Raw genomic sequence first — 15,422 nt, 5'->3', positions numbered from 1 at the left:
CAAAACCAAAAGCAGGTGTGCACTTTCTATTCTGCTCAGTGGTTTGGTGGTTTTGTGTATTTGCATACACCTTAGTGTCACCCTCGGGCAGCAGGTTTCATGTGCAGCAAAAAGAAAGCAAAAATGGTGCGTTTAGCATTATTAGAAGGGAAACATGACTACGCACGTGTTTGCTAATGTGGATCATTAAAGGTCAGAAGGACAAACGCCTTAAAGGTGCGGTGAGTCACTGTTGATATCCGCTGACTTTGAAATAAGAGCAAATCTAAAGTTTGGTGAATGTCTCCTCACAGTCCAGCCGCTGTCTCTTCTTTGTGTGCACTTTTTTGTGTACGCAGCCCCAGATTTGTAAACAGGAAACAAACACACAACTTTATTTCAGCAAATCAGCAACAGCTGGCGCTCGTCCTCGCGTCCAGGACGGCGTAAATCTGACATGCTGACGTGTAGAAGGAGAGAAATCAACAATCACCCTCAGGAATGACTCAACCCACCTTAATCTGAGGGGGTAAGCCCACAACACACACTGAGTCACTTTATTCTATATTTGGATCCCCGTTAGCTTCCACAGAGTGTTTGTTAGCCAACCTGCTCTCCTGCAAAGACTTTTAAGTCACACATTGTCAACAGAAAAAGCACAATATGAGCCAGATACCAAGGTCAGACAACGAGTGAAGCACCTTTACACAGGAAGCTGAAGCAAGCTGCGATGGAAACAAGAACGAAATCCAAAAAATAAACAAAAACCAAAAGCTTCCACAATCAGCGGCAATCAGAGAGACTGATGAAGCCTGCGTCTGTGACTTTTTGAACTCTGCAGACAGATGAACCTCTGCAAAGTACACTTCTTATTATGCAATGTGTTGGTGGACTTGGTACGACCAGATAACTCACCTCTTGCACTCATGACCGAATAACCTGTGTGTGCTAGCTCATCACAAAAGAACACGACGGTCTGCATGAAGAACAGATTTCAGATTCAGTCTGGCCCCCGCAGTTAGCCAGGATAGTCACACACATTATTACAGAAAGAAGAGCTGTTCTGTTCAATATGTTTCATTTCAGCGCTGGGAGTCAGAGTAATGGGCTGCATGACGTCATGCCACCTGAAGAAGACCCCTGTGCACATGACAGAAGCAGCTCTGGGTAAAATCAGCGCTTATTCCCACGTTTACATGTTAAAGAAGCATCAGGACACGCAAAGGTGAAAAATTGATTTCAGGCTTAAAATGCAACTTATATGAGTGTATAATAAGCTTCTTATTCTTTTTTTATTCCGTCAGTGGGCAGAAGATGATGCAGGTCTGCCTTGCAGCTATTCCTTTTATCCACCTTAAAGTTTATGTTTTACATTAAACCGTGTTTCACGTTGAAAAGCACTTGTCTTTAATTTAGCACCGCAGAGCTTCAGGAGATGTTTTACACTCCAAATCGTATAATTTTACAACGATAGTTAAACGTCTTGTTGCTCTGTCAGATTAGCATATACCATTTCAGTCCATGTCCCAGCAGGGTGTCTCCAGGCTGAAACCATCCAAAAACAGTTAATACGGCATTGTTAATGTATTATTCTACGCTATGAAAGAAGTCTTCTCTGATTAAAAATGTGCAGTAGCTCGATGTTCACAATGTTGCATGGATGAAAAAAAGGGACCTTGGCCAAAGTACTGAAAAAAATCAGCTCTCAGTGGAAAAATTACTTCAAATAAGCAAAATTATCTGACAGGAAATTGTCATTGTCATTAAGGGGTGATGGTGGGTCCCAAAGCCAGACCAGTTAAGAACCACTGTTTTAATATGTTAAAGAAAAATGATTTCACATGATTTACAATCCAAAGAGGACTTCACAACTTCACATTTTAACATTTTATTTACAAACACTGAAAAAAATTGTGCCACCAGGAGGAGTGATCATCATTGGATAGCAGCACCTTTTTTTTTTTTTTACCTTACAGTGCATGACAATTTGCCACAACTCAGTCACATTTGATTAAAAGCTTCTCCAATGATAAAAAGGTGCATTGTCATATTGTAAAAATGTAAAAAGATGCACTTCACATTAAGTCAAACTGGCCCACAGGTACAAAAACAATCACATTTCCAATACAAAGACTCAGTAGAAATGAAAGCAAACCGGACGGACAACGTTTATCGCTGGTTATTGTTGTGCTTCTTATCAGAATGCATGATCTGATTTTTAGTTGACACCTTCACCAACAGTTTCCACAGGGTTTGGAGCTGCACTGCTGCAGCTGAGCTCTGCAGAGAGAAACACAGAACATGCAGTCAACAAACAGCGTGGGGGCGGAAACGTGCGTATGATCACATCCTCTCACAGACGTGCTTTACATACTCAGTCATCTCGCTGCAGCTGTATGTAATCCCTTTAGCCAGCGTATTCTGTAATTCCTTTAAAGATGCGTTCGTGCAGTTTGCCCTGAGGAGGATGCAGAAAACATGACTTTAAGATTATTTGTGTTGTATCCCTAAAAAATAACCACTGTGGAAGAACAGCATTTATGCATTTATCACACTCAAAATGAACAACAAAGGACAGAAGTGTTGCAGGAGTCCTGTGCATGAGGAGAAAATCTTACCCTGAGTTCGTCTGTGTGAGCAGAACAATATTCAGTCTCTTCACTGTGGGGGAGGTGAACCTCGGCATCTCGATGCTCCCAAAAATACTGATGACGAAAAAAATATGTGACATTAGGCTCTCAAGTTGTGTGGTGTAGCGGAGTGGAAGAAAAATAATTCTCAGGATGTGATAAAACTTGATAGAACAGGACACAACTTGCAGATAATTAGTGGATATAAGGATGATTTGATAAAATAATGGTTTTCGCTCAATCAATTGACACCATATTGCATTTAATCCACAAATGCAGTTCTATAGGAATGCACAGAAATGCAGATTGCTGCTACTGTTGGCTGGATGACTGTCTAAAAGTGATTTATTGAGGTGCAGAAGGGTGAGGTTTCCTTCCTAAAGCTGATATAAGCCCATAATGTAAAGTACATTTTGTTTGGTTCTTATACAGAACAAGCTGCATGTTCCAAAACACTGAGCAGCTCCAGCGGTAGAGTCTGGTGTTTTGATTCGGCCAACATCCTCACAGTTTTCCTTAGAGACCCGATGCTGTAAATACTAGCACTTATCTACAGCATCTGGTCCATCATCAATCATCAGACATTCAGAGAGGATTTCCTGGTTTCTCATGCAATGTTTGTTCCTGTTAGTAATGCATTTCAGCTAGCAGTCAGCATGCAGAAATTGCTGTCCTGGTGTTCGGTCAGTGTGGTGGTGATTTTGGATCCTTGAAACGGCTTTAACTACACGTGCTGAGACCTTTCGTGCATCTGTAAAACTGTTTGGGTGCATGAAGTAACGATAACAAGGCAGAGGGCTGCTCACCTTGTAGAACTGAATGGGGTGTCGACGGCTCCGTTTAGCATTGCTGTGACATTACCACAGGCAGCATCTGCAAACTGCACACATGAAGACGATCATCAAGACAATGCACTTCAGATTTAGACTGCAGACCCAGCAACATTTACCAAATTATGTTACCGGCAAAGTTTTTTAGCGATCACTTTTTTCAACGCAGCTGCAGGAATTACTTGAAAATGTTTCTAAATTCTTCTTATCAGCGATTCCAGCAAGACAACGACGCTTTCAAAATGCCCTCCCACTCATTTCTTATCTGGTTTGGAAAACAACCAGGTTGTTTGGACGACTCTCCCACACAGGCCAGTATTTGGAGGGAGACAATAAGTAGGTGAACGGCAGCACATTCCAAGCAACAACTCGTGGTTGACAAGAGCGCCGTGTAGGGACATAACTCCAGCCAGCAGCAACTGACCTGTGATAGTCATTCAACATCTTTTCTTGGGGGGGAAAACAGGACGTTGGGGATTAACGTCCTCTTGAAGTAGGTGTGGATCGGGCAGCCTAAAGGAGGCAGGGCCACACTGATGTCACACCTGGTGGCTGTGATTTCTTAGCTTGTTTGCTTTGAGTAGTAAGTCAGAAGAGGAAAAGGTTGCAGGCTTGACATTCTGGAGTTTATCTTACAAACACTACAAAGTTTTTATGCACGTCTTTTAAACTGAACATCCACGTCTACGAGCGACGGAGCAGCTCCTGAGGAAGGTCCGGAGAGAGTCACACTTACTGCTTCCTGTGACCAGCCAGCGAAGGTCACATTTTCACATTTAATGCAACGCGCAGGGAGATGCATTAGGTTACAGGCTTGCTAGCCTTCGAATTAAGATTCATCATTTGACACGTTTTTATTGTACGAGCATCAGTTACAGCCTCTTTAAGCTGCTGCACAGCTTGCTGAGAACAAATAAAAACACAAAGATCCGACAATTTGTCCTGCTGCGCTTTCTCACGTAAGTGATGTAACGTTGGATCAGCCTCATCTCAGCAGCTGCGAGGCTGCTGGACTTTATAAAAATGCCAGCTTTTTTAATCCTGTGCTGTGCTTCATTTTTATGCCTCACACTTCTTTTGCATATTGTTTATCGGTTGTTTTGCGTCTGAACCCAGACAAGCCGAAGTACTGTGGGTGAATGTGTGGGTTGCCACCGTTCGCCCAGGAGACAGCTGCACTATGTGGGTCCCTGGAGACCAGCACAAAGCCTCATTGATGAAGGACCAGACTGAGTGGCCTTTTTTTCTCTCCTCTCCATCATAATCACTTATATTCAGGAGAGATTTGCTTCACCTTGTGCGCCACATTAGTATTCTTGTAAGCTCAGCTTGATCTCAGGAGTGCCGGCATTATTATTACTGGTTGTGTTCGTGAATTCTTGTCGGTAACTTACAGCAGCTGAGGCTTTGTTCCAAAATGAGCGAACAGTGTTGTTCTCACAGTCTGACCATCCTGGGCATCCGGTGGTGAACGTTTCTAGAACAACACACACATTCAAGACTTTTCTTTTTGCCATTAGACCATAGTTAGAGAAGACATCACGCATTAAGAGAAATGAGAATAAACGAATGAAACAAGCATCCTGCAAGCATCTCTGAGAACACCTCAGATGTTTTAAATAGATAAACATAATAGAAAATGCATTTATTCACTTTCTTTCTGAGAACGAGATGAGACGACTTACACCAGTCTCATGTCTGTTCATTAAATACGAAGCTACAGCCAGCAGCAGGTTAGCATAGCTTAGCGCAGAGACTGGAAACAGGTGGAAACAGCTAGCCTGGTAACAACAAAGGTAATGAAATTTTTCTACCAGCTCCTTCAAGGTTCCCTGATAAACATGTCCTATCCTGTTTGTTTAATCTACCAAAGAGCTGAGGTGTGAAAACAGTGGTGGTGTCTGTTTCTTAAGGTCACCTTCTGGAAATGTGTTGTTGCAGGACTTGACAGGAAGTTTAAAAGAGTTTGGCAGGGAGAGAGGAGAATCTTATGCATGTTTAGCAAGCGATAGCAGCTCCAGTCTGAGGATTTCTGATGATATTTCCTGCCAGAGGTGTTGCTAGACCACATAGTTACTGCTAATGTGAGAATGCGCTCAGTACCAGCATGATGAAATTACATTCAGAGCTTGAGAGAGCTGTTGACAATGGGCTTAGAAAAACTTGGCATGACTTTATACGCTTTAATATGATACTATGTAAAAATAACTGTTGGCATCACCTCCTCTGGCATTTGACCTCAGCAGCTATTATGAAGCTTTTATTCCATACCGTGTGTGGGAGAGGTATGCAAGTACCCAAAGGGCATGTGATGCCTTTCGCTTAAATGGTAAATGGTGTTGCCACAGATCATTGAAAACATGCTTGGAGATGTCAGATACCAAAACTTAACATGCATAGTTAAATGACTGCTGCGGCTCTAATTGACTAAACTGTGAATCCAGTTCTTACCACTGCTGCCCTCCTTTCCACACCAGGTCAGACCATCCGCCACACCTCCCAGCACAGTGTCCTCCAAGGTGACAAAACAAGGGTTCTTCGCAGTGAAGGCATGGACTATATCCTTCGTTTTGCTCCAGAACATCATCTAACCCAAAACACAGTTCATGTCACATTGTTCAATGTATTCATCTACATCAGAAAAGGAGTCTTGAGAGGATAAGGTGCACACAAAAAGTCTTGTGATGAGTGATGTTTACTCTGTTGCATGCTGGTTTGAAGGAGGCTGCGGCAATGAAAGGGTCGTAGTCTTCGACGGTAACTTTACAAGGGTCCTGCCCTACGTAGGCTTGTTCAAATGCAGTCCATAGCTTGTTACAGTCATATCTGAAAAATAAAAGACAGCGTTGGATCAGCCTCATTCTGATGGGAAAAGAAGTGCATGACTGAATGAATTAATCAGTGCCAGATTAACAGAAGGGAAAGTGAAATGTCCTGCATTCCTTGAACATAACATTGCTGTTCATTTGAAGCTTAGTTATTTGGGTTTTTATTTCACTTAACATCTGTTTTTTTATGCATTTTGTGAAGGACTTTGTCTCATGTTTGTGAAAAGTGCTATAGATTAAGTTATTTACATTATTAAACTATTATCTAGAAACAACGTTGTATTACTGTGCGTGTACGGTGAACAGACACTGTGCAAACGTGCAGAGAGGCCACCCATTAAATCATTGACTGGAGAACCAAACAGAGCAAACCTTGGGCACATTTCCAGCAGCATTAAACTCACTTTCAGACACTCTGTCTGAACAGCACTTGTTGCTATTAAACCTTCTTCATTAACACAAATGAAGAGTTTCACTTCCCATGATTGCTGAAGCTTTTAAATCACATCCTCTGCGTTTTGATTTGCACCACACAGGTTGCATACACTCAGTTGCCAGTTTATTAAGTACAGGTAGTTAAAACTAATGCAGGAAATAATACTGTTTTTAGAGAGGTGTTGAAATGTTTAAAAAGCAAAAGTACTGTTCTGTACTGTGCAGTAAAATACTCCCTGTCTGTGTTTTACTGCCATAATTTTGGATTAATATTATGGCTTCATTAATGTTGCCTCCTTTAACACTTGACATCTTTTTCCCATAAACTCTGAAAAACAAAACGAAATGACTTACCCTTTGAACTTCTCACACCTATTGATAAAAGTCGTCTCAAACTGCTCCGGCTCCTTCCGGAGCGTCAGTCCCAGCACAAGCCCGAGGACGATGATGAAGAGCGCGACAACGACGACAGTGACGATAATGCAGCGTTTCCTATCCGGACGACGCGCCATTTAAAAGCACTTGAAAACTCCTGACCGTCGGAGAAACTTTGGCTCTTAAACCGCAGTTGCCTGTCACTGTAACGACGCTCGCGCTCGCGCGTCTATTTATTGACGCGCGCAGTCACGGCTTCACAAACGTGCACTGGCTCATGGCCATGTCGGCTCTGGTCCAATCAGGGATGTTATATGTCATGTTGGAGCTGGCCAACCTAGGCCGAGGATCACAGCAGGACCCTGAAACCAAAGTGTAAAGCGATAAGTATTTGTACTTTAGCTTGTTGAGTATTAACCTGTGGTGGGAGAAGTACTCAGAGCATAAATACTCTGTTAGAAGTAAAATTCCTGCATTCAAAATTTAGCTTAAGTAATAGTACAATATAGCCTTAAAATATACTTAAAGTACAAAATGTAAAAGTACTCATAATGCACAACAAGGAGTATATATAATATATTATTGATTATTATAATTATTGGTGCATTCATGTGTTCATCACTTTAATGTTGCATCAGGTACAGGTGGGAATTATACATGTACATGCTGACAGGTATGGCTGGTGAATTTCACCAAGAGCTCAATGAAGTCTTGTCTTTATCCATAATAATACATCATAATGTATTGGTTAATCATATTTATTCTTCTGAATCTGCAAAGTAACTAAAATGTAAAAAAAATCCCTCTGAAGTGTAATACTGCTTTAATAACACATCATTAATAACACCGATGAAGAGTATTCTCATTTTTATTCCATTAAGCGCATTTTGCTGGAGTATTTTTAGAGCATGATATTCTTACTTTTAGTAAATAATCAAAATACTTCTTCTACCTCCATCCACATGAAATCTCTAACAAAATAAATACTGTTCAACTGTTCGACTTTTAATTCACTCCCCTGAAACTAGCTTCAATAGTTCAATGATATCAGGGCGTATCCAGGATTATAGAAATACTGATATATCAAAAATATATAAATGTGAATTAATAAAATAAAGAAAGAAATAAAAATATTGAGTCTGCCCCACACCCTGAAAAATAGCCACACCTTGTGGTTTTCACATTTGGCTGCTCTCGCTGCTTCCCCTTTTTTTACCATGTAAGCACAATAGATATATAAACCAAGGCGCTGTTACAGTAGCTGAGTGAAGTTCATGAACCTATTGTTTATCAGCTGCTGAGAGGCGACTGGGCTGTACTTCACGGATCATGGAAGGGCCATCGATAGTGGACGTGTTGAGAAACGCCTCAGACCTTTGAGTACAGACAGGGAGATCAGAACAGTTCTGGTAAACAGGTTCTTCATCTCTGTTCTGCAGAATAATCCATGTAAACCGTGGCTGTCTAATTGTCTTGTGCCATAAAGGAGCTACATGTTTAGTGATATGTGTTATGGTTCAAAGCTCAAATCAAACTCCACCCTGAGGTTTTGATAGATGATCTAACCATTGTGAAATAACAAAAAAGCAAAAGATCAAGTTGCGTATTATCTGTGTGGGTGTGTTCGAGCCTGAAGGGTTTACGCTCACGCAAACTGAGCAAACGAAAAACACACGTGAACACAAAGTCGTACTAATCCATCAGTGGAATGCAAACATAATCGTGATTACATTTATGCCAACCCATTAATATTATGGTCAAAACTTTATTGCCATTCTTATCTCTTCTCGACTCGACGAGGCGTTCAAGGCCTGCAGTGTTCTGATGTGACCTTTGGTCCCATAAACACAGTGACAGTGAGACAGGCGAGGCTGGATCAACCTGCCATGAGGCCCAGGGCGAAAATGAGCTGAAAATTAGCCATGACCCATATCACAATCTCATATTTAGTGGCGCACCCCCTCAAACTGACCTAATCTGCTAATGAAACTGATCAAAACGCAGTACAGGGTGTGAAGAAAACATTAATTCAGGAAATCTTTTTAGCACCAAGTTTAATTTAGTGCACCGTCACTGAGCACAGGACTACAAAATATCAGAAAATGTGCAAAATCTGTGGGTGATTCAGTGAGATGTGAGGTTCCCTCTGTGCAAAAGGCTGTTTGCACATGTTTGGCAGGAGGACTGTTTGGGGTTCTGGATGCACTGCAGGATCATCAGGGTCCTGTGGTCATCAGGAAGTCCATCATTAAGCCATAAACAACATCTGTGGCAAGTGTCATACTTCTGCTTGTTCTTGTCAGATCAGAAAACGCTCAAAGGACACGGACAAACAGCACATCACGTTTGATTTGGAGGCCTTGACGGGTGTGACTTACTGGTCGTTATCTGTGCAAGTCCAGCGGAAGCCTCTGGACTGGAGGGTTTGGATCAGGTCTACAATGGATCCTTGACCACATGACTCTCTGCAGAGGAGAAAAACAAGGAACTTGATTTGTGGATATAAATGTTTACCGCTTTCTGATAACACACCATTTACGAGCAGACCATAAACTGTAATATAAATCATTGATAATCAAGCTCTAAAGATCAATTATGAGTCATTAAAAGCAATTGTGATGCCAGGTTCTGAATGTTAATAAGGTCATTAAAAATCCTCAAGTTTTTCCAGGAGTTGTCCATTAGAGAGTTTTTTGGATGGCCGAAAGAGCTAACCAGAGGAATTTTTGCACAACCTGGCAACCCGGTAGTTCTTATTCCTGGTTTGTAATTGGTTTATAACACAAAGGCATGAAATGAACAGGAAGTCACTGGCTACAAGGTGACTTACTGGAAAGTGGTTCTACTGTATGTGGTAGCATATGTTCGTGATCCAACATTTTACTGTAAAACAAAGTATCAGCGGTTTTAATCCTCACATGAAGGGTCCCTCGAGGTTGGCCACCACCTTGATGTTGACATAATTCACCCTGTGTGGGTTCAGACCGTCCAGTTCAACACTTCCAAACATGCTGTGAGGCCACAAAAAGAGGATTATTTTCCATAGACTTGAGAACACCGTTGTTAAAATGTTTGCTTTGTTAATCGTTTGACCTTTTCCTGTTGAAGGCGTTGGCAATAGACCCATTCAGTAATACAGTGATGTTGCCACATGCCATTTCTGCAAACTGACAAACAGGTGAAGAAAATCACAAGATTCCACGACTGCTTCTGGAACAGCGTGTTGCATATAAATGACAAAGAACGCAGCTGCGCGTCCTGCAGAACGTCTCTGCGGCTCGGACGTTAAACTCACGTTTTGCGAGGCTTGCCTCCACAAGGAATACACGGGGTGATTTCTACATGCCGACCACTCCGGACAAGAGCTGAAATCAAAACCTGTGTGTCAGATTCACAGGCGTCCGTTAGAGGAAGCAGAGTGTCGTAACCTTGATGATTTTCAGATGAGTCACGAATAGTAAGAATAACTGGTTCACGTGATGCAGTTGGCAGGTTAATCAATCAGCAGTACGACTGTTTAAAAAACAAAATTCCTAAAGGCATGGAGAAGTACTTGGGAGCACAGCTGCAGCTGCCTGAGCGATGAGGTTTCGTTTGAATCCCAGTGCTGTTGAGCTTCCTCCAGAGGTGGAAGCAGTACTCACAGCTTGTACTTAAATAGCAGTAGCAAAACCTCAGTATACAAATACTCTGTTGCAAGTGTGTTGCATGCATTTAAATGTATACTTCAGTAAAACTGCAAAAGCTGGATGCACAACATTGAGGAACATTTACGCTGATATGATGTGCGACCAGTTACACATCCTGCAGATTCAGATCTACATTAACATTCATTTGGAGTCATGTTTCTGGCCACCTGACAAAATAAATCCAGTATTCCCTCTCCTGCCTGCTGTTTGGAGCTGAGCAGGTGGTGGACAGTGTTTCTTTTTCTTTTTTAGCGTTTCCACTGAAAACATCTTCCTGCTGCTGCTGTGATAGGTTGCAAAACCATTTAAAATTAGCTGAAAGAGGCTGAAATGCTCGAGCTAAACTAATATCACGATTGAGTTACTGCAGTGTTTCCCAACGTGCAGGTCAAGAGATAGATCAAGGGCTTGTGTGCTAATTAACTGGACAGGAAAGAGGAACATTCTTCTTCTGCTGCTTCGTTTTAAGGCATCAAAAGCCAAAGAGCGTGTGCACAAAGGAGGTGTTTATCTAGATGGCGTTCAAAGATCTACCGGAGTCTTCCTCCTGTCCACACCAGATGAGGTCGTTGAACATGTAGCCGACCAGCGTGTCCTCCAGTGTCCAGAAGTGACGAACAACGGCTGCATAGCTGTGCATCAGTGTCCTGGTTTTACTCCAGAAGAGGAACTAAACAGAAGGGAAGGGAAATATAAAGCAGCTTAACTCAAAGGTTTTCCATTTAGTGAAACATTGTGTGATTTAGGGGCTGAAATCTTACTCTTGCTCACCCTATCACAAGGCCAGGTTTGTGGCATCGCATAAAACATGTGATGATAATCCTCCACCGTCACATTACAAGAGGACTGATGGACAACCGCCTCCTCAAACTGTCTCCAGATGTCCTCACAGTCATAACTATATGAAAACATTGAATATATCTTGATGTTTTTCAGGGCTGCAGCAATTAGTCAATCAATTGATTAGTCAGTTGGTCTGGTAATCGATTAATCATTAAATGCCAAAATTCGCTTGGTTAGTTTTCTACAGTAGTAACCTGAGATATGTTTGAGTTTTGGACTGTTGGTTGGCAGTGGTGGAAGAAGTGTTCAAGTAAAAGTAATAATACCACACTTAAAATACTCCAGTACAAGTAAAAGTCCTGCATTCTAAACCTTATTGAAGTATTGTCATCAAAATGTAAAGTATCAAAAGTGAAAGTACTATGCAGTAAAATTGCCCCTGCCAGTGTTTTACTATAATATATATGATGTTTTTGGACAATTCTTACTGCTGCATTAATGTGTGTACTGTGTTTTACTGTTGCAGATGTTAAAAGGTGCAATATGAGAGAACTGGCCACCTGTTGAATTCACACTCCAAACCAATGGGGGGCAGCATGTCCCTGAGTAACCAATGACTGCTGCTAACTGGAGCTGCTGTTCAAGACTTAGCTCAGTTAGCCCTGCAGGTACAGGTCCTATGAGCTGACTGGAGTCCAACCAAACTAGGAGCTTGGAGCACTGTTGGTGTTTACACTGTTAGCAATGAAGCTTCGGATCACTGTGAGGAAGAGGTTTCGAAACCAGGACTGAACACAGCCAGCGATACTGACGGAGGCCAGTTTGATAAAGGAAAATACAACACCATGGTGATTTACAGCCACTCCAGCCAGGACTCTGAATCCAGGGACACTGAAGACACAGTGGGTTCAGGAGAGGAGAAAGAGGGAGGTCGGGCATCAGTCAGCCACCTCCGGAGGCCTGAGCTACACAGGACTATTGCCTCTTGAGGTACAAAGTGGTATTACAAGACAGGACAGGCTAGCTGGCTAGCATGCTAACTTCAGCAGATATCTCTGCAGCACAATACATATCTGTGTTTAACATAATGTCAGAGTTGCTATTTCTTCACATTGTTGATAGATTTAGTACATTCCATCCATCCATTATCTATACCGCCTATCCCTTTCGGGGTTGCGGGGGGCTGGAGCCTATCCCAGCTACAATGGGCGAGAGGCGGGGTACACCCTGAACCGGTCGCCAGCCGATTGCAGGGCCACATGCAAAGACAGACAAACATTCACACTCACACTCACACCTACGGACAATTTTTTAGAGTCATCAATTAACCTAATGAGCATGTTTTTGGTCTGTGGGAGGAAGCCGGAGTACCCGGAGAGAACCCACGCATGCACGGGAAGAACATGCAAACTTCACACAGAAAGGCCCCGCCTGACCCGGGGATCGAACCGGCAACCTTCTTGCTGTGAGGCACGCGCACTACCTGCTGCGCCACCGTGCAGCGATTTAGTACATTTTTTAATGTTTTTTTAACTAAAATGATTACATATTGCACCTTTAATGTTGAGCTAATTTTACTAACGTTATGCACTGCTGGGTTGTTTAATCTACAACAATGCATCATATTCCATCACATCATCATATGTTTGATGTGTTGATGTCCTGTGAGGACAGCATTCTCTAAAAAGTCACCTTTCATGAGCTAAACAGCCCTGTGACTTACATTCAGGACCTGAACAAGTCATAACATGTTATTTTGTGAAATGAATGGCATTTTAAACTGTAAACACTAACAAGATAATATGATAAACTGTTTAAGGTTTTTTTCATCAGAGATTCCCATGAGATAAAACGTCTTCTCACACAAAGCGCATGAGTGCAAGCCTTCATCCCACAGTAACCATCTTTGTCTCTTTCTACAGCAGCACAGACAAGAAGAAAAGTCATTCAACATCACATCAAAACAGTGTTATGACACTGCCTTGATAATCTGCTGCCGGAACCAGACGGAGTTCCTCTGCTTTGGGCTTTTGGGAGGAAGACTTTCAGGTTTTGAGGCTGTTAAAGTCAAAGGTCATCAAATGAGCAGGCTCAGTCAGGATTTGATATGGCATATAAGTTTAGATCATCACACAGTACGTCACCTCAAGCTGGGGTTAACTAGCGTGATGTAATTGTAACACCTTCCAACCGCTATGTGTTTAATGTTGGGGGTAGTCCCGAGCTGGGCTCCCAGTTGTCCAGTGCAGAGCAGGAGCATAATAAACCCTTTGAAATGGACACAAAGACAGAAGAAAGAGGACATTATCTATCACATCAGGGAGAGGCATATCAAAAGAAAGAAACCTGTGGGAACGTCAGGAGGAATTACTTACATAGCCTGACGCTGATCGCCACAAAGGACGCAGATGTTTTAGAGGAGCTCGTGATGGCGAGACCCTGCACCGCTTCACTGCGCCTCAGAAAAGATGCGTGTGTGTGCATGCCTTGATCTGCTTTACTGTAGAACAGCAGAAAAAAGTCAGCTGTGGATTTGACTCCAGGCCAACAGGTATTGACCGGGAGCTCACAAAGAATCAGCGTGACTGTTGGCATGTACAAAACTTCTTCCCACGTTCTGTTTGTTTTTTTTGGTCTAGTGCTGTCACACCTTTGCAAACATCCTGCAGGAGATTTTAAAGCATGACCTTTAGAAAACATCTCCTAGCATCTGAAGGAAGCAATTAGCTTTTTTTAAAATTACAGTGGTTAGCACATGCAATTAAAACATACCATGTGAATAAACAGGTAGCATGCCCCGGGGTAAAACGCCACAAGTCAATTCTCACCATTTTCAGTGCAGAAGGTTAAAGTGCAACAAATGGCTCCGTAAATGCTTTGCTCAGGTCAGATTTGTGCCCGAATCGAGTCCCGCTGCGCTGTGATCTGATGTGAAACCTCCCCTCAGGGCTAATGGCTGTCATGCCCGAGAGGCTCGACAAACACAGCTCCTTCCCAACCCACAGAGACAGATGAGATGTTTTTTTCCCAACCTCCTGTTGCAAAGAGTGGATCCACATGACTCTCATTATGGAGCCATTAAGAATATCCCCACATAGAGCGTGCGCTGTTTTCTGGGACGTGGTGCAATGATGGGCCGGAGGAAGACATGCGTCTGTGTTACTGGACGCTGGGTACCATGTATGTCTCTGCAAAGCATACAGGAAAGCATTACAGGTCAGTGTGACAGATATGTGAAGGTTGTTTCTGTCTTCCCCTTTTTAAAGCTACACTGGCATGATGAAGCAACACCTACTGCAACACTGAAGTTGGACATTTCTTCCAGGTTAATGTAACCCCAGGCCGTTCGCCTTCATTCTTCACAGCTGACACTTTCACTTGGTTTGCTTTGTTAAATTACTGCGCATCATTTTATACTTTCACAATGTTTTTTTTAGTAAGATTTTGAATGCAGGTCTTTCAATTGAGTATGTTTCCACTGTGGTACTTTTACTTCTATTAAGAAAAAGCATCCATCACCACAAATAGTTAGGTAATGAGAGAGGATACATTTCATCACTGGTGTTTTCAAAACATCGCTGATTTACCAAGCAGCGAAATGAACAGTCCAGATGAGGTGACTCAGTATTTTAATGTGGCTGCTGTGAGGAGTTCTCTCCTCTGAATGCTAAGGATCACACATGAACTCAGATTGTTACTGCTAAAGTGTCTAAAGGGCCTGATTCCCATAGAAACAAACACTCGTAGGAGATGAGCGAGCTGGCACATTTACATTTGTATGACCCCACATGTTTCGAGCCTAGCCTCAGAGCTGGTGTTTCAATGCTGAACTTAACATGGAGCACCAGAGGAAGAGGGAGAATATAGTGCTAC

General features: G+C 42.4%; 2 protein-coding genes across 2 annotated transcripts; both read right to left on the bottom strand.

Annotated features, from left to right (window-relative positions):
• Positions 1 to 1,779: 1,779 nt before the first annotated feature.
• Positions 1,780 to 7,284, bottom strand: LOC139346951 (ADP-ribosyl cyclase/cyclic ADP-ribose hydrolase 1-like). Its single transcript, XM_070986332.1, has 8 exons — positions 7,057 to 7,284; positions 6,139 to 6,265; positions 5,891 to 6,026; positions 4,834 to 4,916; positions 3,416 to 3,489; positions 2,598 to 2,684; positions 2,354 to 2,437; positions 1,780 to 2,259 (listed from the first exon to the last, which is right to left on the bottom strand). The coding sequence occupies exons 1-8, from the start codon at positions 7,212 to 7,214 to the stop codon at positions 2,211 to 2,213; spliced, it is 798 nt and encodes a 265-aa protein (XP_070842433.1). The 5' UTR covers positions 7,215 to 7,284; the 3' UTR covers positions 1,780 to 2,210.
• Positions 7,285 to 9,183: 1,899 nt separating this feature from the next.
• Positions 9,184 to 14,526, bottom strand: LOC139347017 (ADP-ribosyl cyclase/cyclic ADP-ribose hydrolase 1-like). The gene is made up of 10 exons (XM_070986436.1): positions 14,378 to 14,526; positions 13,925 to 14,049; positions 13,694 to 13,817; positions 11,538 to 11,664; positions 11,301 to 11,436; positions 10,373 to 10,455; positions 10,171 to 10,244; positions 9,996 to 10,088; positions 9,456 to 9,542; positions 9,184 to 9,301 (listed from the first exon to the last, which is right to left on the bottom strand). The coding sequence occupies exons 2-10, from the start codon at positions 14,031 to 14,033 to the stop codon at positions 9,202 to 9,204; spliced, it is 933 nt and encodes a 310-aa protein (XP_070842537.1). The 5' UTR covers positions 14,034 to 14,049; positions 14,378 to 14,526; the 3' UTR covers positions 9,184 to 9,201.
• Between the last annotated feature and the right edge of the window lie 896 nt (positions 14,527 to 15,422).

Source organism: Chaetodon trifascialis, chromosome 18, assembly GCF_039877785.1.
Source record: "Chaetodon trifascialis isolate fChaTrf1 chromosome 18, fChaTrf1.hap1, whole genome shotgun sequence".
Classification (NCBI taxonomy): Eukaryota; Metazoa; Chordata; class Actinopteri; order Chaetodontiformes; family Chaetodontidae; genus Chaetodon; species Chaetodon trifascialis.
Note: the sequence above shows the minus strand (reverse complement) of the source record. Positions and strands in the feature narration are given on the sequence as shown.

What these genes read in the sequence shown, in the direction of transcription:
- LOC139346951 (XM_070986332.1), bottom strand. Translation starts at nt 7,214, where the DNA reads ATGGCGCGTCGTCCGGATAGGAAACGCTGCATTATCGTCACTGTCGTC. An exon ending in ACCCCATTCAGTTCTACAAG is followed by an intron (nt 2,685 to 3,415) that starts GTGAGCAGCCCT and finishes TTTCGTCATCAG; the next exon opens with TATTTTTGGGAGCATCGAGA. An exon ending in AGCTGCAGCGAGATGACTGA is followed by an intron (nt 2,260 to 2,353) that starts GTATGTAAAGCA and finishes TTCTCTCTGCAG; the next exon opens with AGCTCAGCTGCAGCAGTGCA.
- LOC139347017 (XM_070986436.1), bottom strand. Translation starts at nt 14,033, where the DNA reads ATGCACACACACGCATCTTTTCTGAGGCGCAGTGAAGCGGTGCAGGGT. An exon ending in AAACCTGGCCTTGTGATAGG is followed by an intron (nt 11,437 to 11,537) that starts GTGAGCAAGAGT and finishes CCTTCTGTTTAG; the next exon opens with TTCCTCTTCTGGAGTAAAAC. An exon ending in AACCTCGAGGGACCCTTCAT is followed by an intron (nt 9,543 to 9,995) that starts GTGAGGATTAAA and finishes TCTCCTCTGCAG; the next exon opens with AGAGTCATGTGGTCAAGGAT.